Source organism: Anolis sagrei, chromosome 2 (assembly GCF_037176765.1).
Source record: "Anolis sagrei isolate rAnoSag1 chromosome 2, rAnoSag1.mat, whole genome shotgun sequence".
NCBI classification, from domain to species: Eukaryota; Metazoa; Chordata; class Lepidosauria; order Squamata; family Dactyloidae; genus Anolis; species Anolis sagrei.
The window spans coordinates 237,466,002-237,491,655 of record NC_090022.1 but is presented as its reverse complement, the minus strand read 5'-3'; the positions used below and the strand labels follow the sequence as shown (position 1 = coordinate 237,491,655).

The 25,654-nt window shown below is 38.4% G+C and overlaps 1 protein-coding gene across 3 annotated transcripts in view; it reads left to right on the top strand.

Annotated features, from left to right (window-relative positions):
* MEGF10 (multiple EGF like domains 10) overlaps positions 1-25,654 on the top strand; it is a 129,380-nt gene that overhangs the window by 85,317 nt on the left and 18,409 nt on the right. For all 3 annotated transcript variants that reach the window (XM_060761994.2, XM_067464468.1, XM_067464467.1), the window contains exons 13-16: positions 1,796-1,898; positions 18,191-18,337; positions 22,856-22,990; positions 23,775-23,903. In XM_060761994.2, the coding sequence (XP_060617977.2) occupies positions 1,796-1,898; positions 18,191-18,337; positions 22,856-22,990; positions 23,775-23,903 (514 nt within the window). The remainder of the gene's footprint in view (positions 1-1,795; positions 1,899-18,190; positions 18,338-22,855; positions 22,991-23,774; positions 23,904-25,654) is intronic.

Here is a 25,654-nt window from a genome sequence, read left to right as displayed (position 1 = left end):
TTGCACTGCTATTGCAGTAAGAATTGAACAACTCTTGGTCTTCAGGAATGAAAAGACACAGATGGCTATTTTGTGCTCTGCTGTGTAAACTGATGTGGTGCTTTTGTAGTTAATAATAATAATAATAATAATAATCTGCAAATAATATATATAAATATTAATAGTTAATATATTATTTATTAATATATTTATAAATAATAATAAACCTGCAAAGGTCGTGGAAAATGAACACGCAAAAATACTGTGGGACTTTCAAATCCAGTTTTAGAACACAATACACCAGACATGACGATTGTGGAAAAGAAAAAAGTTTGGATTATTGATGTCGCCATACCGGGTGACAGTTGCATTGAGGAAAAACAACAGGAAAAACTCAGCCGCTATCAGGACCTCAAAATCGAACTGCAAAGGCTCTGGTATAAACCGATACAGGTGGTCCCAGTGGTCATCAGCACACTGGGTGCCATGCCAAAAGACCTCAGCTGGCATTTGGAAACAATAAACATTGACAAAATCACAATCTGTCAACTGCAAAAGGCCACCTTACTTGGATCTGCATGCATCATTCAAAAATATATCACACAGTCTTAGACGCTTGAGAAGTGTTCAACTTGTGATTTTGTGATACAAAATCCAGCATATAGATCTTGTTTGTTGTGACATACTGTGTTTTTGTGTCAGTAAAATAATAATAATAATAATAATAATAATAATAATAATAATCTTTATTTATACCTTGCCACCATCTCCCCAAAGAGGACTCGGGGCAGCTAATATGAAGCCAAGCCCAAAATTACAGTACAGTAAAATAAAGTACAAGAAGCAAAAATACCATCAAAATAAATACATGAAATAACAAAATAAAATAAGCAGTTTCAAAATAACATGATAGAGAAATAGAACACAGTGGGCAGGCCAAATGTACTAGGAATAAATTTGATAAAATTGATAAAACCCTGGATGAGATATGCAGGATATGTTTCTGAGGGAGAATAGGTTTCTGAGGGAGGAACACAAAAGGAACGGAACAGTAGAGTTAGGCCTTCATTAAGAGCGGGGAGAAAGTGCCTCATGAGGACGGAGCAGTACTTGGAACAGACTGTATATGGGAAATATATTCACTCCCCGAATGCACATCAGAAGAGCCAAGTTTTTAGGTCTTCCTTAAAAGCTGCCAAGGTAGGGGCTTGCCTAATTTCACCAGGCAGTGAGTTCCAGAGCCAAGGGGCCACAGCAGAGAAGGCTCTCTCCCTCGTCCCCACAAATCATACTTGTGATGACGGTAGAAGTGAGAGGAGGGCCTCCCCAGAGGATCAAAGAGTCTGTGCAGGTTTGTAGAGGGAGATGCAGTCACGAAGGTAGGCAGGTCCCGAACCGTTTAGGGCTTTATAGGTGATAACCTGCACCTTGAATTGGGACCGGAAGATGAAGGGCAACCAATGGAGCTCCTTAAACAGGAGCTAATTCTTTCAATTAGTTCATCCCTTTTGATTGTTTCCTTAGGGCAGTGGCTCTCATCTTGAGGTCCCCAGTTTACCAGCTGTTAGGATTTCTGGGAGTTGAAGGCCAAAACATCTGCGGACCCCAGGTTGAGAACCACTGCCTTAGGATGTATGTGTATTGGTTGACATGGCAGATCAACTGGCTTATATGCATATGTATAATTACCCTTTTAGGTAGTTATAGCTGACTTCTCTTTATTCTGTCAAGTCTAATAATATGAGGTTGTGAGACATCTCTGTGTGAGTTAGTGCACCTAGAACTATATTCACTATAATTTCTTCTTCTGTGGCAGGATGGTGCATATGGGTTGGATTGTGCAGAACGCTGTGACTGCAGCCATGCAGATGGCTGTCACCCAACTACTGGCTACTGTCGCTGCCTCCCAGGATGGTCAGGTAAAGCTGAAACCAGGGGGACAATAAGAGAGTAGCTCTTGCATCTCTTCTAAGTGGATCATGCTTCAATCAGCTTATGACAGATTGAGAAAGTAATAAGTATTCCCTTTATATACTCAGAAGGCAGCCAAATTCTTTGCAATGAAAATTAGAAGTATTCTCTTTATATACCTAGAAGGCAGCCAAACTATTTGTGATGTTAGTCATGTGTTTAAATCAAAATGCTGGCCCTGATCCAGAATGTAGTCCTCATTTGATTTGAGGCCCCATTTCAATTTTCCACTGAAAATACTTTCTTCTAAAACATAGCTCCTATTTGCCCATAAAAGTTCTGCTTGCAGGAAATAATACTTTCAGTGAGAGAAAGCAACTTGGATGGAGTAATTAAATCTACATTAGATATTGCTTCTCTCACTCCAACACAAAGTAGAGCAGTGGTTCTCAACCTGTGGGTCCCCAGGTGTTTTGGCCCACAACTTCCAGAAAACCCAGCCAGTTTACCAGCTGTTAGGATTTCTGGGAGCTGAAGGCCAAAACATCTGGGGACCCATAAGTTGAGAACCACTGAAGTAGAGGTTCATCTAAGTTAGCAAAGTAGATGTGCTCTTGAGCACATCCTCTTTAACAGGCCATTTGGTACCAAACGCTGAAAGATGGAAATTATAGGGATATTTTCCTAAAGCACAAACTAACCATTTAACAAGCTTTTCAAAACAAACAATATACACCTATGAAATGATAAAAAGCAAATTGGATAAGTGTTACATAAGTAAATAAATATGAATCTTCTAGAACAGAGTTTCTCAAACTGTCACATGGCTTAGTGTCAGAAATAATATCACCAGAAATGCAATGTTGCCAGCAAGCCTCTGGGAGGGAGCCACTTGCTGGTCTGCTTGCAGTGAGGCCAGGGGATTGGCCAGCATCCAGCTCTATCCAGCTGTCCACATCTTTGAAAGTGTGGGACACTTTGAAGGTTCCAGGAAGTTCTGGAGAAATCTGGTGTTCCTTTGCTGTGGTCTAATGGCTGGATATTGTAGTTCTACTTTGAATCCATTGTGTGGACACTGCTTCAGCAGTAGAGCAGTGAGTTCACTTTATTTTGGCTATGTAGACATGACCACAGCTATCCAAGTGGAACATTGGTTGAACACAGATGACTAAATATATACATAATAGCTGCATTGAAGAATATAAAATATTATGGCAGAGTTTCATAAATGGCAAATAGATTCATAAAATAATAACTAGCTGATATACCCCAGCTATTATAGAATATACTTAAAAAGTATAGTTTTAAGGTGTGTATACTACAGAACATTGGGCTTAACCAATTGGATTAAAAAAATGCTAAAAGCAAAAACAACACCCCAATGATATGAAAAATATGTATTAGGGCTGGGCGGTTTCGTTTCGTTAATTCGTAATTCGTTAAAAATTCGTTATTTTTTTTGTTAACGAAGCGATAACGAACCATTCTGGAGCAACTTAAAAACAAAACGAATTTTTCAATTCGTTTCGTAAATGCTTCGTATTTTGTTATGTATTCGTTTCGTTATTGGTTTGAGGTTGTTTCGTTATTATTTCCGCATGTCTGGGGCAAGTTTTATAGTTGTTTTTTGTTTAATTAGTGAAAAAAAATTATAATATCCCACCAACAGTCAACAACAGAGGGAGAGGGAAGCTTCAGAAGTTTTTTTAGCGTATTGCGCGATCGCGGCCGCCATTAACGAATCGATTCGTTATTGTTTCCTTATTGTTTTGTAATTTTTTTACCATTTACGAAATTTCGTAAATATCGAACTTTTTAAAGGAAAATTTCAGAATTCTTTTAAATATCGAAACGCAAAAAACCCCAAAAAACGAATCGATTTTAGAAACAAATTTTTCCGTTGTTACCCAGACCTAATATGTATGTGTGTGTATTCACCTTCAAGACTCCAATTGATTTATGGCCAATACTCTCAAAAATAGATATGGGGTGACAGTTATTGTACTTTCAGAATTTGGTATTTTTTGCAGGTTGGGAGGGATGAGGAAAAGCCCCTTTAGTCTATGGAGGTCCTTCTAAGACAGCAGAACCCACAGCACACCTGTATATCAAACTGTATTTCCTGAGAGACATTTCCGGGCACTTAACACAAATAACTGAGACAGGCATGTACCTGGGATGATGGCAATTGACTAGATGCAGGATGTACAGTCATAGGTACAACTCTTTCCCTGGGGAATATTGATTCTTAATGCCTGATTGATTGTTCCACACAGCAACTGTTAGAAATGTAATACAATGTTCTGGTTGCGGATGACACGATAAATAAATAAAAATAAAGACCTTCTGGATCTGCTAATGGAGAGACAGTGTTGTTTCCATTTATTGATGTGGAGGCTGAAAATTTTGTATGCAAGCCTTTTGCTAACTAAACATTGTATCTATAGTCTTTGTTGCATTCTGGTGATCTGGCACTCACTTTTTGACAATGGAATTTGAATTGTGTGTCCATGAAGCCTATTAGCAAACTAAAAAGGCAATTAGTAGACATGGCAAGAAATGAAATAGCTCATTTTGCACAGAAAACTTCTAGCAATCTTTGTAGTCTTTTATAGTGCAGTGTTCTCCTTAACCTGCTTGTTATTTAGTTTCTTGCCATTCCTTTAGCAGTTTCTCTGAATTGTGTTTCATGGATTGTAATCCTATGTACTGTTGTAAAGACTAACACATTTATTATAACATAAGCTATTGTGGGCCATAACCCATTTCACTGGATACATGAAAGACAGTAATTATTGTCCAGAATTTCAGAAACAATGGACCTTCTGGATCTGCAGAATCTACACGCACAATTTCAACTGACAAACAGAAGCATGTTTGTTCCTGAAACTGAACCCCTGTAGATAGGATGGAACCACTGTTATATATACAGTAACCATAGTACATGCGATTGGGGTAGGGCAGAGTTTCTCAAACTGTGCTTCCCCAGATGTTTTGGACTTCAGCTCCCACAATTCCTAATAGCTGATAAGCTTGCTGGGATTTCTGGGAGCCGAAGTCCAAAACACCTTGAGGAACACAGTTTAAGAAACTCTGGGGTAGAGGCAGGGATTATAGACAATAAATGAAATTAAATTCAGAAAATACTGAAAGATTATGTTATTAACTTAACTGTTGATAATTACTTAATGCCTTGGTAAGCCAATTAAGAAATATAGTATATGTCTTCATTCCAATTTATTTTGGTGATAGAATGGAACCAATGAATTCAGCAGTCTCTCTCTGAAGTTTGCTTCACTGTGGCGATTTTTAATCTCCATGGATTACTATCATGGGAAGCTGCAAGGTTTCCCCTTGTTTTTGAACAGTTCTTTTTCTAGTGTCATTCTGATGTTCATTTATTCTTTTTGGATAAGGATTGCTTTGCTTGCTTGATGAGACTGCTTAAGTCATATATCACAACAAACAAGTTTATGATAACTTGATTTTGTTGTTATGTTGTTAGATCCACTAGTGGTGCTTCCAATAGTCCCAAGGACTGATTTGACATCTGGATTTTGTAGAAGAGTCTGCCTCCTGTGTGGTATCTTTGTTTTAAAGGCCTGTTGTCTAAAGGCCCATTGTTTCTAAGTTGTTTAAGCATACAAAAGCTATCTGTAAAGAAGTGCAGGTCTATTAGCCAAGGTCTATGAAAAAAAGTTTCTTCCAGCTCACTGATAATATAATTGAATTGAACTTTAGGTAATGATCAGTCATGTTTTGTTATTTTCTTTTCTAAGTCTGTCATGAAATATTGTATCCATTAATTTCTTTTGTCACTCTGCTATGTAATTTGAAAAATTCCTCATGCAAATCCTTAAATAGTAGCCTTTGTCCAGTGGGTTTCAAATAGGTAGGCTGACTAGACAATATTAGAATGTGTGAATGTATATATATGAGAGAGAGAGAAAGGAGGAGAATCATAGAATCATAGAGTTGGAAGAGACTTCATGGGCCATCCAGTCCAACCTCTTGTCAAGAAGCAGGAAAATTGCATTCAAAGCACCCCCGACAGCCTCTGTTCTCACATGGTTGTTCTCACCATCCAAAACAGGCCTCTATGCATGACCTCTACAGGCCTTGCTTCACATGCTGTGGTACCACCATCTCCACCATCTCCTGTACCTATGGATTACATTGATAAAGTTGCCCTCTCTCATCAGGTAACCCTTGTACTGGCAACTTCAGATTTGGCTTAGAGACACCAGTATCATTCAAATCCATGCTGTCTGCACCTGAAGTCTCTACTGCACTCTAGAATTTGTAAGAAGAAATCAAAGTCTATTAATGTTCCTTCTGATGACTCATCGTCTTGTCAGAAAAGGTTCAAAGCCTGTTGATGCATTTTTGGCTTTTCCGAAGAAGTTAGATTCTATCAAAGCATCTGGTGATATCTATCTGACAGTACCATCTGGTCTGGTTCTTGCCATTGATGTCAGCCTAGGTTGTTGGTTAGTCGATATTCACCTAACACACTGCAAGAAATGTCTCATCTTCCCCCTCTTCAACCACCTGCACCTCTGTGGGGTGAAACTATCCCCTCAGAGGCATTAGCAATTTTTCCCTCTGCAAGCATGCAATCTACTAGCCAATAGACTGTTTGCTTGAGTTCTTTCTCTTTTCTTTGCAGCTTTTGTGTACACTAGCTTGAGTTTCCATTAATCATATTCTTCACTTCCTGACTCCTTTGACATCACAAGGCACCTCCATCTCTTCAGTAAAAGTCTACATGGCAGCTCTCTTGGCCTCCCTTTACCCCTGAGGTTTCCCTTCTTGGGATGCACATCCTTTGGTTAAGATTTTATTCACCTTCTCTTTTTGAATTGCCACTGCTCCTGCTTGGGAATTGTGATTGGTGCTATCCCAATTAATGAGGTATCCACATAAACGCCTTGTCTTCTGTGACTTGTCATGTGGAAGACTATGTTCCTTATGGCTCTGCCAGGAGGGGAGGTGAGCTGGATGATTTGAGGATGTACTTCTATTTAGACCAGTGGTTCTTAACCTGTGGGCTGCAGACCACCAGTGGGCCATGAGAATGAAAATCTGGTCCCTTTCCTCTTTACTTGTTTTATTTCATTTATTTTATTTTTGCTCCTTTCATGCCTCCTGCCACTCCTTCCCTGTTGCTGACCATGGCATATGTTCTGTGTCAAAAACTACAGCTGCTGTGGTCTATCCAATGCAGTTTTCTGAATCGGCACCCAAAACCAAATCTAAAGTTGACCAAAAACTGATTCGTAACCCTTTTGGTACTAATGTTGGACAGTGATCCCTGGTCAAAGTGGTCCCTGGTCAGAAAGGTTGGGAACTACTGATTTAGACTATCTGTCACAATGTGTGCTAATTAAGATGTTGTAGTATGTGATTACCACTACTTATTTGTCTGTGGCTTGGTCATAAAGGTGTTGTAGCACCATTTGAAATGATATTATTGATGGCTTAAGCTCAAGAGTATTCCATGAGTATTCATTTAAATAAGCAGCATTATAAGCCAACCGCTTAATGCAGCGTTTCTCCTTGTTGGAGTTGCATGCTTGATTCCCTGCCAAGGATATATAAATTTATGAACTGAAATTAAGTGCAAGTATTTTACTCATTGGCTAGCAGAAGGCATTGCTATTATTGCAAACATAATTCTAAGCTCAGCAATTGTTCTGTGTTCTACAGATATATTTAAGAGCTTTTAAAATAACATGGTATCCAGTTATTAGCCATCTTAATTAATTTGAGTTCTGCTTTGCACTCATTTATTCACATTTGTTTCTGCTTTTGCTTTTCTAGTTTAGTGAACATGTACGCTACCATCTTTTGACTAATTCCATACTCTAAATAACATTTTAAATGGTAAAGGCATGATCCAACTATTTTAAAGTCTGTCTTTAAATGTTATCATGTTTCATAGTTCACATTTGCAAATTCCAGTGTGTATTATTGCTGACAGTATTGCCACATGTCTGTGGGTGGGGACTTTTTTTAGATACCAAATACCAAAATATTCACTTTTTTTGTATCAACTGTTTTGTCTAGACACATATCTCTTTGTTCAGTACTGGATTCAAATGGAGTTACATTTATTATTTTGTTTATTGAGATATATATGCCACCATTCTTTGCGCCAGCACTCTCAAGGGAGATTTATAAAAATATTAAACTGTTAGAATGTAACAAGAATATCAATAATTCAAGAACAGATACAAATACCAGATCAGTAAAAACATACTTTTTTTTTTATTAAGCTCTTTGTTTGTGTCACAGTGTGATTTGATATTCTAGACATGGGCCAGAGGATGGAAAAGAAGGTCTTTTGGCATCTTCCATTTTCATGGTTGGTATTCTTGAGTATTTAGTTTGGTTTCCAGCTTGAAGCCAGTTGATCTGATCTCTTTTCTCTGGACTGATATGGACTAGATTGACCTGACCTTTCAGATTTCAAACTTATAAATTCTGAGCAGAAAAAGAATAAAGAATGAAAAATGTGTATTTTTGAATATGGTGCATGTACACATTGTGTCAAATAGAACCCAACTCTTGGGTAACTGCATACAGAATTATTGCCTCAAAAAACATGATTTGAGAGAAAGTACATTGAGAAATGCATGCTGTATTAAACACGCCTATGTCTATTTTGTGTCTGTTTTGAGGAAACTACTTGGGAATTACATGAGGTATCTGTAAACCATACTGAATTAGATTGTGCCTTGAATCTACAATAATAAAATATTATAAATGTAACAGCTGTCTCTGAATACAAGAAGTGTGCCTGTCTGTCAAAGCTTTAACTCCTATACATAAAACCAAAATATCTGGCTTTTTCTATGATGGGACTCCTAGAAATGCACATCTAGGGCTGATTTGCTTTATTAAATAGAATAAGGTTTGATTACAGACTTTCCTAAACAGAGCATAGCTTTGATGATAATACAGGGCCCTTCCACACAGCCCTTTATCCCAGAATATCAAGGCAGAAAATCCCACATTATCTAAGTGTGGACTCAGTTAACCTAGTTCAAAGCAGATATTGCAGGATTTTCTGCCTTGATATTCTGGGATAAAGGGCTGTCTGGAAGGGCCCACTGTTTGAAGCTAGAGGGAATTGCCTAGGGGCAGACTTGGAAGGCTCCTTCTCTTCTTAGCCATTCAAAACGTTCTACACATAGAAATGAAGTAGATAGAGCCCTCTCTCACAGGGCTGTAGGGATACACTGCAATATTGGGCATCCCAGTGATTTTGGCTTCACTCAACAAGACTGGCTTTAGGTGCCCATCTCTGACAGCTATAAACTTTACTTGAAGTTGTAGGTGCATGAAACTGAAGGCTATCCTAACTCATGGAATATCTGTAGTCCTAGGGCATATCTACATTGATATATTATCCCGAAAGGAGGGCACAAATCAGCTCCACGGCAACTGCATGATGCACGGAGCTGATTCAGGTTAATGCAGACTATGGATGTTTAACATGTTCTTGTACTACGTTAACTAAATTCTCCCTCAGAATCTAGCACAAACCACAACTTTAGGTGCATGTAAGCAGTTGGTATGGTTCCAAGATTTCCTGAGCTCTGGCAGTGTGGGAACAGGGGATGGCACTCACCATCCCCTTCATTCTTGTCATTGTGGCAATCTGCTGGCATGAGATAGTTTGTGTTCATTGCTCATCGCCTGGAATGATGCTCACCAGAGCAATGAGGCAATTGGAGAAGGGAGATAGTTCCTCTCCTCCACCCCTCTTACTTGCCGGTGTCATTCCATGTGATAAGTGACATCCACTGTGCCATGTCAACATCTGCTGGACACCACAATGACAAGAATAGGAGGGGAAATGATAAGAGAGGCAGTGCTAAACCAGGTTCAGCACTTTGGGCTCAGGAATCTCTCCCGCCTCTGCAGTAGACAGGGAGTTGGTGGTTAAAACCATAGTGAGGCTGATATGGAATTTTTTGAGATACTGGGTTAGCTCCAGGATAAGGTGGCTGTGTAGCAAGCATGGACAAACTTCAGCCCTCTGGATGTTTTGGATTTCAACTCCCACAATTCCTAATAGCTTGTAAGCTGGCTGGGATTCCTGGGAGATGAAGTACAAAATACCTGGAGGGCCAAAGTTTGCCCATGCCTGGTGCAGTTTAAAAGCCACACTAGCTGAAGATTTATGAGAATTGACATTTTATGTACTTGGTGAACATTCTCCACATTCCCAAGCAGCTATGTTAATTTTGTGCTTACAAGTAACTTTCTAAGATGAGCTAAGATCTGTTTGACAAGAATTTTCCATTAAAGCTTAACAAAAACCACAGATTTTTACAGAATGATCTGAAGAATTTTACAGGTCATAGCACATTATTTCGTTGCTGTGCTCTGACATTTTGTGGAAAATGTCAGAACTTACCAATAACTTCAGAGCAGTTGAAAAAGCAGTTAAAAACTTACATTAGGTCTCCAGTTAGGAAGAAAGTGCATTATCAAGTACTCTAAGTGCTAGTAACATAGCACACTGTAATACTGGTTTATAGATTGGCCTTCTCTGTTTTAAGACAGCATATAGAATTTTGGTAGCTTTGACTTGCTCTTGGAACCACAATCTGTCAAGTGTGGGAGGTTTTCATTTAATTTATTTAATTGTAGATCATTGTCACACAGGAGGCGGAGACAGTGATGTAGTGCAATTGTACACTAATATAGCATTATTAGGTTTAAATGCTCAGTTTATTTAACTGAAAAAAAAGAATTGATTACTGTTGTTCTAGGTCAAACTGTTTTAATCAGGATGGCATGTAACTACCCCCCCCCCCAGAAAAATCCCAGGAAATCTGCACCAAAGCAGGTTTTTTAAATAAAGTATCAACATTTTAAAACCCGCTTTGGCATGGATTTTGGGGCCATCTGGAAGTACACTAGGAATGTGGCACAGTAAGTAAATTTAGCAGAATTAAATTTAAATTAATAATATAGTACATATTCTTTCCACTACAAGAGGGAAAATTCATGTGTTTTCCCACCTATAAATACAATCAGCCCCCTTTCCCCCACATATTCTCTCAGTGATCCAAGGCTTGAAAATATTTATTTTTTCATTCAAAAATCAAACATTGATTTTGATGTTTCATATAAGGGATGCCATTTAACACATCATTACATATAATGGGATTTGAGCATCCACAGTTATTGGTATCCATTGGGGATCTTGAAACCAAATTCCACCAATGGCAGACTGTAACATGATTTTATGCCCAGGAAATTATGTTAAGCTGAATGCTCCTTTGATCAGGATCCCTTATATCACTGGGTTCCTGTTTATGAATTTTGTCACTGTGGCTTTAAAGATTTCTAGATTTTTGCTCACAAAATGTGAAGGTAGGATGTTCATTTAAGTCCTCTGGGACATTTGTGGGAGGAGGGCTTTTGTGCACCCACATCCGTGTTCTCAATTTTAGCACCACACGTATTTAGATTAAAATGCTATAACATTAATTTGTTAAAATACCAAAACCTTTTCAGTTAAAAAACACCATGATAATAGTTTAGAAGATACTATCCAAAGGATTGTTTACATCATTCACACAATTACAGATGCTGCAGGAATGCTAATTTAGATGTGAAGCTCTTGGCGTCATTCTTTGAGCATTAAATGCATGAGGATTTCTTCAGAGCTGCTTAGTTGAAGTTTATCATGGCCATTTAGCTATTGCCTAGCAACTTGTAAATGCAATCAAAGAGCCCTTTGTCCATTTTTTCTGACAAAACCATTTCTTTGCCAGTCTGCTTATCAAGAATGAAATTAATGTGCAAACATTCATAATTATTTTGTTTTGTGTGATACATTTTAGTGTTTGGAATGTGCACACAGTTTTTTTTTCCTCCTGTTGATATTAGTTAAAATTATGTCAAACCCTCCCATGCAAATTACTCATGTCATATCATTGTTAGTAGGCTTAAATCATTCATTAAATAAAGCAGAGCTGTTTGCGAACTTTTGTTACTCAGAATCTTAGCATGCATCAGACTGTTTCTAGTACAGATACTATTAGAAATAGAGGTATACTGTGATAAGTACATAGTTGTACTGTAAGAATGTGCACTGAGCAGTTTTGCTACACATGTGCTCATAAATATACACAAGGTTTTCACTTTTACTTTCTTGGTCAGGCACATAGGCTGCACTCACACATAATGCTAAACAATAGTGTAGCATTATAAAGAGGAGTTGCGGTGCAGTGAGGTCTTGCTTATTTTCTTTTCCTCATTATGCCACAATCAGAGAGAAGAGTTTGGAAGTTTTCATGCCCATTTTTGACTCACATATTGTTGATACTTTATTGGCAAACAAACTTCTTGCACGCTTAACTATGTTTTAATGAAACAAGCCAAGTCTCAGTTATGGTTTACAGAAATGACTTGTCAAATAGAGAAGAAGAGAACCTCTAATTCTTTGCCTGTATAGGTCTCTGGCTATCACATCTGGCCATCACAGGATGGGAGATAAGCCTTTTATAATAATAATATAATATACTTTATTTATACTCTTCCACCATCTCCCCAGGGCCTCCTGGTGGTGCAGCAGGTTAAAGTGCTGAGCTTCTTAACTTGCCGACCAAAAGGTGGTGGTTCAAATCTGGGGAGCGGGATGAGCTCCTGCTGTTAGACCCAGCTTCTGTCAACCTAGCAGTTCGAAAACATGCAAATGTGAGTAGATCAATAGGTACCACTTCTGTGGGAAGGTAACAGCACTCCACACAGACATTCTGGCCACATGACCTTGGAGGTGTCTATGGACAATGCCGGCATAGAAATGGAGATGAGCACCACCCCCCAGAGTTGGACATGACTAGACTTGAATGTCAAGGGAAATCTTTACCTTTTTACTATCTCCCTGAAGGGACTCGGGGTGGCTAACAAAAGCACTCGGGGGTGCCACACATAAAATAAACAATACATAAGTATATAAACTATGACAACATAAATTAACAACAGCGAACACATTTTCACATGTTTCAAGGCTATGTGGGAGAATCTCACTATTTTCTGTGATTGATTTTGTATGGAGGAAATTTTCATTATTAATTCAAATACTGTTACCATTAATTAAAATAAAGCATCCAAGGGAGCCTATCCTCGCAGCTCTACTCAGGTCATGCAAACTCAGGCTTTCTTGATTGATTTCTTGACTGCATCTATTCATCTGAAATACTATCTTCCTCTTCCCTGCTCATTTCCACTTTATCAAGCATTTATCACCTTTTGTCATATTTTCCCATGATGTGTACAAAGTCCAAACTAATTAAAGACAACTAATTAAAGACAATAGGGATAATTTTAAACAAACTAAATATACATTAACTAGACCCATTTGAAACAACTGAAGACGATTTAAAACCATGCACATGTGTAGATTTGGATGAAATTAATCAAATCAGAATGAAATTGGATGAAATGGGCATGGTGGGCAGCAGTTATGTCAAGGTTTGTGCAAATGTAATTTCAATTTAATTACTCATGAATACACACACACAATTGCTTTTCATTAGCATGTTAAATATAATGCCATGAAACCATATTTCATTAAAAGAAGTGATATATACAACACTGGATGTCCAGAAACATTTCAATTTTCTATTTAATGAGCTTTGAATTTGTTTTAAATTTCTTAAGTTAGGTGGAAAACAGTAAAGAGCAAGTAACATCTCACATTATTCCCAGTATGTCTTTTTTGTGTTCTACAAGAAGCAAAATTGGTTGCACAAATATTTTCATTAGAATCCTCTTCAAAAACATTTCTTTCAGACATATATTCTTGAATTTCTACCTATTTAGCAGCCTGGTCACATATTTAAAGGTATGATGTTCACACAGATTCCATTGCATCTAATAAGGGAGCTCGGTGTCTCTCACTCAGGAATCTAATTCAGATGCAAATTTAGGTGACTAGGTTTAGGTTTCAAGTTGGAAAAGACTGTACCAAGCTGTTGAGAAATAAGTTACTTTGTGTCTTCATTCAGAAAACCCAGCTAGGCAGACAAAAATCAGCTTGTACGATGCTGATGGTATAGCAAGTTTCTTCTTCTACTTGGCAATCAGCTCGAATTCCATTCAAATTCACATTCACACAAGAAAAGAAGCCTCATTATGTTCAGCATCCTGGGTAAAATGAGTTGCTGAGTTCTTGTCAAATTTCAGTATAAGACATTTTCCACAACGGTCATTTTTCTGACAATCTTAAAATCAGCATAAAGTTGTTGACATTTAGTCCATTTTCATGTATCAAAAAAGAGATTTCCTAGATGGGATTTTCCCTCTGCAGTGATTGGCTAAGACTGCTTATTGTGTGCATAGTGAGGGGAATTAATTTTCTGTGTTCACAGTCGGTTCCAGTTCTTTTTCAGATAGTAGAAAATATTCACTTGGCGTGTTTTAAGAATCCCTGCACCCCAGATTGAGTTTGCTGATAGGAAGTGGACCTGAAACATATTTTACCATGGGATATTTACAAAGCAAATCATTCTTCTGGATCTCTGCCCCCTTTTCTTTAGCCATTATGATTCATTCAGTAGCTGTTCTTCAATAGTCAATGGATAATAGAAAACACTGTAGAGACACAATAAGATCTGAGAGCCACAGTGCATGCCTACTGGCATTTGACATAAAAGGAGACTTTTTAGAAGGAAATGAAACACACACACATGCACACAGAGAGATTAGTTAATAGTTTAAAGTTAATAAAAGAAAACAAGGGCTATGGTTTGAAAAAGTAGCTGCTTTTTTCGTTACTGTGTTGTATACTGGACCTCATGGTACGTATCTTGACCAATATTCTTAGCATAGCTAAGTACTTTGGAATCCTGTTCTCTTCCCAGTTTGGCATGCAGTCAGCTTAACACACTAATTGGAACAAAAGCAGGCTTGTTCAGTATCTGTTGCCTTGCAGATTTTCCTGGTTCAGAAGATTTTTTAAAAGGGAATCATAAGAGCAAAAGCACTGTATTTCTAGTTACAGATGTCCATCTAATTCAGCATTCACGCGGCTGTTGTTTTGTACCTTCAAGTCATTTCTGACTTATGGTAACCCTAGGGGCCCTTCCACATCCCTATATCCCAGAATATCAAGGCAGAAAATCCCACATTATCTGAAGATGGACTCAGATAACCCAGTTCAAAGTGGATATTGTGGGATTTTATGCCTTAATATTCTGGGATATAGGGCTGTGTGGAAGGGCCCAAAGATTAACCTATCACAGAGTTTTCTTGGCAGAATTTGTTCAGAGGGGTTTGTGTTTGGCTTCCATTGAGGCCGAGAGAGTGTGTGATTTGCCCTGGGTTGCATCCAAAGTGATACTGTATACAGACCTTGTGCATGAAACAAATTATGAGTACATCAAACCTTCAGGAAGCCACCATATGGACATTTTGGAGATTGGAGCATTATGGAGTTTGGATTTCTGAATAAGAGACACTCAACCTGATTAACAATTCTATGTCTGAATGCAACTGTTATACATTACTCTCCAATGCAAGAATTTGGGGGACTGGAGGAGAATTTCATTTCCAGACGAGAATTTTTGTTTGGAAGACAGTGCCCTTATTTTGCCACCTCCAGCATTAGCTATGCCTGTGCCCCAACCATTCACCATTTTACTTGGAGGGATCTTGCGCTGACAACTGTTTTGAAATTATCAAAACTATGCCTACTATACTAAAAAGGCTATTGTAATTTAGGCCCCTTCCACACAGCTGAATCAAATCCCACATTTTCTGCTTTGAACTTGAATATATGGCAGTGTGGACTCAGATAACTCAGTTCAAATAGATATTGTGGGATTTCTGCCTTGATATTCTGGCTTATATGGCTGTGTGGAAAGGCTCCTAGAAGTACAATATTAACATGAAATTCTTTATCTTCTTTCCTAATTTGTCTAACATAACTTTATATAGGCTTACAATCCATCCTCCTTTCTAGGGCATGCCCCTTTTTAGACCTAAAATTTCTGTCCTAGCAGTTTCTTAAAATGTCTAGGGATTTCGGAAATGTCAGCGGCTGCTTTGTCTCCAGCCGGCTGCCATCACCTTCTCATTATGGTCTCCCTGGCTTTATTGAGAGCTCACTATGACAAAGGGCAGAGGTTGGTCTGGTGAAGCATTAGTTAGAGAAAGAGATAGAAGCTCTTAGATTGGAAGAGAAGGAACACAAAAACAAGGGAGAAAAGTGTTCTACCAGAACATGGGAGTGAGGGAAGCTCTGAATTCATGGGCAATGAATCAGGGCAGTTTAGTAGAATGGAAAGAGAACTGTCAGAAGAGGCATGGTAGGGAGAAAGGAAATGCAAATTTATTGTTCCTCAAATACATTGAAGGCTAGGAATATTTCTAGTAACACTATTTATAGCCATCACAATGATCAGTAATTTGAGATAGTCAGTAAATGTATCCCTTTTTTTTGCTTTCCAAAATGTGGTAACCCTACTTTATAGAACAATGTAAACAATTCTGGATAGGACCTAGAATGATAGAGTGGAAGAGGCCATAGGGGCCATCCAGTTCAACCCCTGTGATGCAGGAATATACAATCATCCTGACTTTGTTAATGCCAGGGAAGACACACAGACGCATCTGTAATAACAGGAGAGTAAGGACTGAGTATTCTACTCAGCAGCTTTAATAGAAGCAGTCAAGGTCCTAAATCTTTTTGACTGAATTGCTAGTCTCCAAAACATAAAAGCCAAGCAAGAATATCTATTCAGTCAAGGATCTGGTTATCAAAGAAAAACAAACAAATAAAATAGAAGATTTTAGGCTGACAATTCTTGTTAGTAATTGTTGCATTATTAATTGGTGAATTTATAAAGCAATTACGTCATTGTGAAAATTCAACCTTTTTTCTTTCAAAGGTTAAATTGTAGATGATACTACTTGTTTACATTGAACTTCAGAACTCTGATTTGTTGAAAGTTGGTCTCATTAAAAATGACAAACTAAAACCTATTTACCTGTAACAAACTTGAAAAATTGTGATGATATTGATTTTGGGCTTTGTTGTTGACTGATTAGGTTTTCTTTAGATTGAGCAGCTAAAAAAGGCCAATGGGATTTTGGCCTGCATAAATAGGAGTATAGTGTCTGGATCTGGGGAAGTCATGCTACCCCTCTATTTCGCCTTGGTTAGACCACACCTGGAATACTGTGTCCAATTCTGGGCACCACAATTGAAGAGAGATATTGACAAACTAGAATGTGTCCAGAGGAGGGTGACTAAAATGATCAAGGGTCTGGAGAACAAGCCCTATGAGGAGTGGCTTAAAGAGCTGGGCATGTTTAGCCTGAAGAAGAGAAGGCTGAGAGGAGACATGATAGCCATGTATAACTATGTGAGATGAAGTCATAGGGAGGAGGGAGCAAACTTGTTTTCTGCTGCCCTGGAGATTAGTACGCGGAACAATGGCTTCAAACTACAAGAAAGGAGATTCCACCTGAACATTAGGAAGAGCTTCCTGACTGTGAGAGCCGTTCAGCAGTGGAACTTTCTGCCCCGGAGAGTGGTGGAGGCTCCTTCTTTGGAGACTTTTAAACAGAGGCTGGATTGTCATCTGTCAGGGGTGCTTTGAACACGATTTTCCTGCTTCTTGGCAGGGGGTTGGACTGGATGGCCCACAAGGTCTCTTCCAATTCTATGATTTTATGATTCTATGATTCTATGAAACTGGAATATCTGAACTATCATTAGTCACATAAACTTTTTTTTGTCGTGTCAGGAGTGACTTGAGAAACTGCAAGTCACTTCTAGTGTGAGAGAATTGGCTGTCTGCAAGGGCATTGCCCAGGGGACACCCGGATGTTTTGATGTTTTTCCATCCTTGTGGGAGTCTTCTCTCATGTCCCCACATGAGGAGCTGGAGCTGACAGAGGGAGCTCATCTGCGCTCTCCCTGGATTCGAACCTGTGACCTGTCGGTCTTTAGTCCTTCCTACACTGGTTTAACCCACTGCACCAGATATTTACATGTTAGTATCATGTAGCTGAAGGGTACAAAATTCTCCTTATTCCAGATAACCTCTTTGTCCTTCCTAAATGTAATGAAGAGATTTGCCATTGCTAAATCTAGTTTGGGCCTTGATTACCTTAGGTAAAAGTCATGTGGAATATGGCTTCATGTATGATAAATAATGCCTCTGACAGATTTAGGCTTCCTAGTTAGAGGTCTCATGTGATTTCTGAAATTTGAGTGTTTCCCCCAGTGTTAATAATTGGCTCTATATGTTAACTTCTTTTGCAGGCATGCGTTGTGACAGCGTCTGTGCTGAAGGACACTGGGGGCCAAACTGTTCATTGTCTTGTTACTGCAAAAATGGAGCCTCATGTTCTCCAGATGAAGGAATCTGTGAATGTGCACCAGGTTACAGAGGCACTACTTGCCAAAGAAGTAAGTGGTAAAATATAATTTTTCTTTCTTTAGTATATTATTGTTTACGTTGTTATTTATATGTCTCCTTTTCTCCAATAAAGGGACTAAAGGGTGATGTGCAAATTTTTGAAATCAGTCAGATTAAAACCCATTCACAAACATGTGTCTATTTTACAAAACAAAACACACTATGGAGCTAAAACCATTTGAAATCCATTAAAAGACAAATGTTAAAATAGCACATCATCATTAAAAGCCCATCACAGCCCATTCCTATTAGTCTGGCAGAGAAGAATGTTTTCACTTGGTGGTGGAAGAAGAGCAAGGGAGAGAGTTTCAAAGTCTGAAAGCAGCCACTGAAATGGCCTTCTCCCTTGTCTCCTTCAAATGAGCCTGACAAAAGTACTGGGAGAGAGAAAAGGTTCTCTATCAAATAAATAAATAAATAAATCTCAAACAGGCTCATATAAGGTAATACAATTCCTCAAATAGTCTTGGCCCAAGTTGTATGGGACTTTATAGGTAATCACTTGTGCTTTGATTTGTGTCTGAAAAGGACCAACAGCTAATAGAACTGTTGCAATAAGGGACTTGTGTGAGCCATGTAGCCACCTTTATTTAATAATTGGGTTGCTGTTTGGGCCAACTGAAGTTTCTGAGCAGTTTTCAAAGGCATTCCCTTGTAGAGAACATTATAGTATTCCAAATGGGATGTAGCCAATGCTCTGGCCATATTAGATGTTGCCAAGAAGGGGAGCAGTTGGTCCACACTCTATTATTATTATTATTATTATTATTATTATTATTATTATTATTATTATTATCAGAAACACAGCAAGATGAGTCTACAGCAGACAAGATTACTTTGCTGGCTGTTGTATTGGATCACACGTCGGACACTTCCCAAGTGTCTAGGACTGTGTGATGTATTGGCGAATAATGTGTGCAGGTCCCAGTAAGTTGGCCTTCTGCAGCTGGCAGATGGTAATTTTGTCAGCGCCAATTGTGTTTAAGTGCAGGCCAAGGTCTTTAGGCACTGCACCCAGTGTGCCAATCACCACTGGGACCACCTTTGCTGGCCTTTGCCAGAGTCTTTGCAAGTGTTGTTGTTGTTGATGATGATGATGATGTTGCAGTTGTGACTCCTGAAATCTGGGCTCAGAAGTATACCCACATGGTGACATAGTTTCTTATAATGCAAAGTGATAATACAATAAAATAAATTAATATATATAGTGTGTGTATATGTTCCTTCAAGTTGCCTATTGATTTATGGTGCCCCTATTAATTTCATAATGATTACTTAGGCAAGGAATGCTCAAAGATAGTTTTGCTAGTTCCTTCCTCTGGAATCTTAGGGAATATAGCCTACAGCACTTGGTATTCATTGGTAGTCTTCTATCCAAGTACTAACAAAGACTGATCTTGTTAAGCTTCCCAGATCAGATAGAACCTGGTGTTTTTAGAGTATTTACTACATTTGATTTTACTTTTCTCCTTTTGCTGCATTGTGGGATTTTTTTGCAATGCATAAATTTCCCAAGACAAATAAAAGTTGTACTGAATGTATAACACTTTCTTCTTATTTTTTGTTTTGTCAATATCATATACACTATGTATATTTATTTATTTATTTATTTATTTACAGTATTTATATTCTGCCCTTCTCATCCTGCAGGGTACTCAGGGCGGATTACAATGTACATATACATGGCAAACATTCAATGTCATAGACACACAACGTATATAGACAGACATACAGAGGCTATTTAACTTTCCAGCTTTCATGATTGTATTCTGGCCACCAGGGGAGCTGTCACTTCACCGTCCATTTGAGATACCGATGGAGTACTTCCTCATTCTTTTGCATGCTTGTTGGAGATTTTATGGCACCATAAATTAGTTAAATTAGCCTCCCTGCATAAGCGGTACCTATATGGGTAGATATTATTTTTATCTTGCAACATTCGACAAAGCTGGAATCTCAATGTGTTAGCAAAAACATATTCTTGAGAAAATATTTCATTTGCCTCAGTTAAACTGGATAAGACAACATTGTTAGGAGTGATCCAAATATTGCAATGCATATATGGACATGTAGAATTAAAAGCCTTCTGTTTGTTTGGTCACAGCTATTTGCTGGAGATGTAACATCTCTTGGTAATTTACCACACAGACCAGTCATAAGTCATAGGTACAAATAGTCCAGTCCAGATTATGAATTTCTGGTAACTGCTAGATCTGGCACATCTTGGCTGATCTTTGTGGAAGTGTTTTTTTTAGCATCCTTTTTATGGAGCTGCAGAATCTGACGTGACTTTTAGTTGCAAGTCCAATAGAATACATACTTTACATCAAGTAACTACCAAAATGAGCTGAACATGATGGTTGTCCTCCTTTCCCATTGCTGATTTAAGCTTGCAATCAAATTAAAGGTGAAAATAAGCTATATGAGTCATAGGAACTTGTCCTTTGTCATTCTGTGTTTTCTTCTCTAACTTTCAGAGCAGTTCTTTATGCAATAACTTCCCAGTAATTTGATAATTTCTGCTTCCATCTCCTATTCTGCTTCCATCTCCAGTGTTAATGTTGTTAAAGTCTGACTAAGAGTGAACATCCAGTTCTTAGACTCTGCCTGTAATCTAACATGTTTAGAGGCCCTTTACAAAGTTTTAATCACCTTTTGTGTTTTCAAGAAAGCTGGAAAGAAGCTGCCAAGTTTCTTTATTTAAAAAAATCCATATCCTATATAATATTATCTATACTCTGTGCACTGCTGGATTTAACTTGATGCATGTATCCAGTAGCCTGCAATCTCTGTTTTTGAAAGATAGTGAGCTGTAGATCTCATGGCCTTACGGATTGCACAGCCTGGACCACTGATGACTCAAAAGTTGAGAACCACTGCACTGAGCAGTGATTATACTGTTATAAACAGCTTGGGCAATAAGTGAGGAGGAGGAACTTATGACTGACCTATAACTTTACTGAAAAACCATGAGGCTTTCTCAACAGCTTTATTTGTGTGTGTGTATGTTTGTTTTGTTTTGTTTTTTGATCTGGCAATCTATCTGAAGCATGCAGTCAAGCTGGCCGACTTCTTCATTGCTCAAATAATTTAAAGGCAAAAGTTAGCTTTGTAAATGTTAATTGCTGCTTAACAACTGGCACTTAACTGGAAGTGTTGCTTAATACACTAATTTGTCATGAAAGAAATGCCAGAAGAGGTTAGAGCTACAAAGAGAGAAATTCTACTAAACCAAGTCTCTTTCTTTTTCTGTCAATCTAAGTGGTGATGTATCTGTGAAGAAGAAGGGGTTAGTGCATTTGGCATAAAAATGAATTGGATTCCTTTCCTTTTTTATAGCCATGGGTTGAATAAAAACAATGAGAAGTGTGTAGCTGTCTGCCCTTTGATTGCCCTTATGTTGGGAAAACATTTTATACTTGTATTCTTTTGGGAACTGACAGGTCAGTGGTTCAGTCCTTTATGGATACAGAAGCAAAATGTTGTTTTTGTTTTTGTGGGCCTCCAAATCATTTCTGTCTTTATGGTGGCCCTACAAACATATCACAAGGTTTTCTTGGCAAGATTTGTTCAGAAGGGATTTGCTCTTGCCTTCCTCTTTTGGCTGAAAGGGTAGGAGTTGTCCAAAGTCATCCAGGGGGTTTCCATGGCCAGGGATTCAAACCAGGGAGTTGTCGTCCAACACTCAAACCATTATATTACAACAACCACTACAACCTGGAGCAACAATCCTTACTTTAGATAAGTCTCAGTATGTTGAAAAAGGATCTTTTGAATCTATTGAATCTATATGTTTGTGTCTTAGTAATGCACCTGTTTTTATAGGTATAGGAGCCCCTGGTGGCACAATGGGTTAAACCCTTGTGTCAGCAGGACTGAAGGTTCGAATCCAGGGAGAGCACAGATGAGCTCCCTCTATTAGCCCCGTTTCCCATGTAGGGACATGAGAGAAGCCTTCCACAAAGATGGTAAAATATCAAAACATCCAGGCATCCCCTGGGCAATGTCCTTGCAGACAGCCAATTCTCTCACACCAGAAGCGACACAGTTTCTCAAGTTGCTCCTGACATGAAAAAGAAACCCTGTTTTTATGAGGCAAAAATCTAGTATCCTCAAATGGTTCTAACGGCCTTTCCACACAGCCATATAACCCAGAATATCAAGGCAGATAATCCACAATATCTGCTTTGAACTGGATTATCTCACACTGCCATATAACTCAGTTCAAAGGAGAGGTCAGATTTTATACAACTGTGTGGATGGGGCTACTAAGGGTGCTTCCGGACAGGCCCTATATCCCAGGATCTCATCTCCGGTTTTTTGCTTTAAACTGGATTATATGTGTCTGCACTGCCAGATAATCTGGGATAAACAGAAAACCTGGGATCAGATGTTAGGATATAGAACCTGTCTGGAAGGGCTCCAAGTGAATCTGAAGCAGCAGTTCTGGATTGGTCTGTGTTTTGTGTTAATGGAGGGTGAATATAATGTGCTCTTTCTGCTTTCAGTTTGTTCTCCAGGATTTTATGGCCATCGCTGTAGCCAGGCATGTCCTCAATGTGTACACAGCAGTGGTCCATGCCATCATGTAACCGGACTGTGTGATTGCTTACCTGGTTTCACAGGTGCTCTCTGCAATGAAGGTATACATCATGATATAATCCCATATCTAATTCAGTGTTTTCACTGTTTTCTTATTAATGTCAAAGTTATAATGTAGAAGGTGAATTTTGTTGTTCTTAACATCTTTGTCCTTACTTTGCATGAAGACCGTTCCGTAATAAAAATACAATTACTTGGCATTTTTACAAATAGATTGCAGTCGACAATATAGCAGTTTTGTCAAACATAGGGAAAATGGAATCTTCTTAGAAAAAGCTCCTTTTTAAAGGCTTTACCTATCCCATGGCCAATAAAAATGTGAGCAAGAGCATATCTAAAGGTAGACATGAGTGGACTGAGGCTTCAGAGGAAAGAGGAAAGAAATGGAGGCTTTGATATAAACAGAGAAAAAGGACAAAAGCATGGAGGAACTAGCTGACAAGGAGGAAGAGGTGACAAAAAGGAAAGAAGCCTGAAAAAACATTAGATGAGGAGTTTAGGAAAGAAGAAGCAGAAGGCAAGCCATGAAAGATCAATGGTGGAAACATTTAAACTGAAGCAATATGAAAGAAAAGGAAATCAAAAGAAGAAAGGATGAGGGAAGAGCCAATGGGAGGAAAGGTGGAGCAAAGTTTGTTCTGATCGAGAAGGGATGTCTGTCAACCCAGCTCTCAGCAATGGCCAGTTTTCATGATCTTGTGGGCATCACTTTAGTTACTAGAATTTAGAGCAACCTTTAACAACAAAACAAAACAGAACAGCATTAAGCATAATAAACTGTAGGCATACAGATTTTTCATGAATTCTTCAATTGCTTTTTGACAGTGTGTCCCAGTGGAAGGTTTGGGAAGAACTGTGCAGGAATTTGCACATGCACCAACAATGGGACTTGTAATCCAATTGACAGATCTTGTCAGTGCTATCCTGGCTGGATTGGTAGTGACTGTTCTCAGCGTAAGTGAAAGAATTTTCTTTATTCAGAAGTTTTGTTGAAACAGTAGATCAGAGTTTGGCTCTTTTAAATTTTCTCCTAGTTACCAAGGAGTACTTAGCTAATATGTCTGAGAGTGTTTGAGTTAGGGTTTTGCATAGCAATTCCACTTTAAGTGTACTCTTTCCTTTAGCTTCTAAGCAATAACCATTTTGCTTGTATAGACAAACAGCTTTATTACATTTTATACAGATATTTGCGGTACAAAAAGCTTAAGATTTTTCAGGCCTTTGAAAAATAAAGCCTGCTTTATAAAATGCAGTTATCCTCAATAGGAGTATTTCACGTTCTGATTATGGACTAAACACTTGGAACAAATTGGGACTGTTTACAGACAACGGCTATATCTTTGTGTGATATGTGATATTAATTTATGTGATGTGTTTAATAATATTTAATGTTTGATCAGGGGAGGGGCAATTTTGATGTTTCATACTGGTTTTTTTTATATATAAAATCAATGGCATTGAATTGTTGCCAAGACTGTGAACCAACCACTCCTAGTCCCCTTCAGGGTTGAGGCAGGCGGTATATAAATACCACAAATAAATAAATAAATAAATAAGAATTTATGGCAGAACCCTTCCTATGATGCAGGGGAACTTCCTGTCAGCTTTGTCATGCTTTGTTAGCTTTGTTATCTGAAACAGTCTCCCCCCCCCCCCAAAAAAAAAAAAAGACGGTCAGAGATAGACTTCTGGACTCAGGAATTGGGATATAACTGGAGAGACAACACCCAAAAACACATGAAATAGGAGCTGTCAAATTTGCCCAGGTTAAATTGCTTCAGTGACCTGGGGTAGGGAGTAAGGGTCATTCCTGTGGGCTACCAAGCATTGTCATTTCTCTCCCAAAAAGCTGATATCTCCAGTCCCCCCCCCCCCCAAGGTTTTCTTTTTTTTAAAAAAAAATGGAGGGTGATATGGAACTACACCTGCTGGTGTGATAGATCTGAAAATTGATTATTTTGGGAGAAAAGGCAAGAAAGAACAACTTGTGATAAGGCATGACAAATGGAACTATGTGCTATGTAACTCTACAGGACTAAACACCACAATAATATGATCCTCTCCCCCCTCCCACATGGGGTAGAGCAAAACAATGTAAATCAATTTAAGTAGCAGTGAATAGTATTTTTCTACATTATGTAAATGTACAAAAGCTAAGCAGAGCCACCATTCCAACATTAGCAGTGATTCAGCATTATCATGGTAGGTGAAGAACTGTTATGAGAAAAGTGGATGAACTTGTCAAACTCCTCAGTTTCTCATTTTTCCAGTTTCAAATCCAGTGTTTCTTTTTTCTGCATCAGTTTACATTAAAAACAATCCCCTCAAAATACATTTGCAATGGTTGTTTAAGTTTTGATATATATATATTTCGGTTAAGCTAAAATGACTTCAGTGTCTATAGAATATGTGCAGAGTGGAATCTTGGTCCAGCTGATTGAATGGTTCAATCCAGTCTCAGAATAGTAAGACACAGAAACTGCTGAAAAAGGTAGCCTTGAGAATCTTGTAACTAGATTGGGAAGTATACTTATATCAGAGTTTGTGGACGTTCCTTGTTTGGATTATAATGTACAGAATTCTCCCTGCTACAATGGCTATTTTTGTAGTTTGTCAATAATAGTGCCCTATATGCTCATATATAAGTGTAGAGATTGTAATCAAAAGAACAACTCCCCAAAAACTGGGTCAACTTATTTACAGGT